The 1,583-nt window shown below is 39.4% G+C and overlaps 1 protein-coding gene across 1 annotated transcript; it reads right to left on the bottom strand.

The window, feature by feature from the left end:
• Window positions 1-684: 684 nt before the first annotated feature.
• On the bottom strand, window positions 685-1,280 carry SARC_10563 (hypothetical protein; the record flags this gene model as incomplete). Its single annotated transcript, XM_014295390.1, has 2 exons — window positions 685-831; window positions 1,147-1,280. Coding segments are annotated over 2 exons (281 nt in total), but the record flags the coding sequence as incomplete, so codon positions are not given.
• Between the last annotated feature and the right edge of the window lie 303 nt (window positions 1,281-1,583).

Genomic DNA, 1,583 nt, shown 5'->3' on the forward strand with positions numbered 1-1,583 from the left:
AGATACACCATTCACAAGCCAATTGCTCACTCCACCCTCGGAAGCCCTTCGTCTGAGACATGGTTAGATATACTTCATAGTACATATAACGAGATGCACCTCGTGAGATTCACCGTGCGTTGAACGTGCCTTCTACATATGCATTTAAGAGTGCGTGTTAAAAGTCTGAAGTCATCGGTTAGTCCATAGTCTGGAATTAGTCCAAAACGTTTACTGCAGACATGCAATATTATATCCATTCACTACCAGAGCAATACGGGAATCTTCGTATCTACTTCACAGGCCCCATTCTGAATCTCCACTGTTATTCCTACTTATATTGTAATCGCTACCTGCAACATCGCTTACATTCAAGTTCCACTTAAAACAAGCACCAAACCATGCCTGTCATTCAAACTACTTTCAAATATCTGTTATCGACATAACCCTAAACCCTTTTTATCATTCAAGCTGCTAACAGGCACAAAACCTATACTTACATTCAGATTACTTTAAATAGTATTCACTAAGCTATTCCTTTCCTATCAGTTGCTTAATGATGATATATTCATCATCAAGTCTCTCAATCAAACTCCTCTAATCGGCGTATGCACTGATCCGGCACTTTCCTTCAAGCTGTGATGCTATACTAACCCATCTCTTGTCATTCATTCATTTTATTAATAAGCACCTAAACCTCCGCTTCTATCGGTCGGCGCCATGGACCTTCCTGGCTATGGCGGTGTCGACCATCTTCTTAATGTAGTTATTGTTCTTTACATACTCCAGACCCAGCTGTTTGATCATCGACAGGCCGTGCTTGGCTATGAGTCGGAATACGGCTTCCTCCACCTGAGTGGTAATGTAATGAATGCACCGTGTGCTTGTCTGAGAACTGAGAACTAGCGGACAACTGTCGCATAAGGCGCGGGAGTTCGGTACATAGTTCCCGCGGACCAATCCAATCGCCCTTTGACTACATGCTTACTGGCGGGTATACTACTACGGCCAGGGTAGCGTGCGTTGGGTTCATTGTTAGGCTATCACTAGATTATGCACTAATACGATAGTACGGTGTATAGGTTACACACACCTCATGATACACCGTGTGGTGTATAGGTAAGACATAGCTCATGTTACACCGTGTGTTGTATCAGTTAGACATACCTCGTGGGGGATGACAAGTTGTTTGTGATCCGTATAGAACCTACAGATCACATCCACGGTAGAGAGGGTCTCCTCCACGAACCCATCAGACGAGTAGGTGTCCAGTGTTTGTAACAGCCCTCGCAGACAGAATCCTGGGAGAGTGAGGTGGAGAGATGTATGAGATATACAAGCACTGAAGGGGCAGGATAAAAAAGTCATATACGAATATATGAATATATATCTATATAAATATATATATATATCAATATATATATTTACATATAATACATACATATACATATATATATATATATATATATTATATATGCATATATATTTATATAAATATATATATTTATATATATATATATTATATTTATACATATATATATACATGAACATACATATATAATACATACATACATACACACACACACACATACATACATACATAC

This window comes from Sphaeroforma arctica, assembly GCF_001186125.1.
Source record: "Sphaeroforma arctica JP610 unplaced genomic scaffold supercont1.1300, whole genome shotgun sequence".
Lineage (NCBI taxonomy): Eukaryota > Ichthyosporea > Ichthyophonida > Sphaeroforma > Sphaeroforma arctica.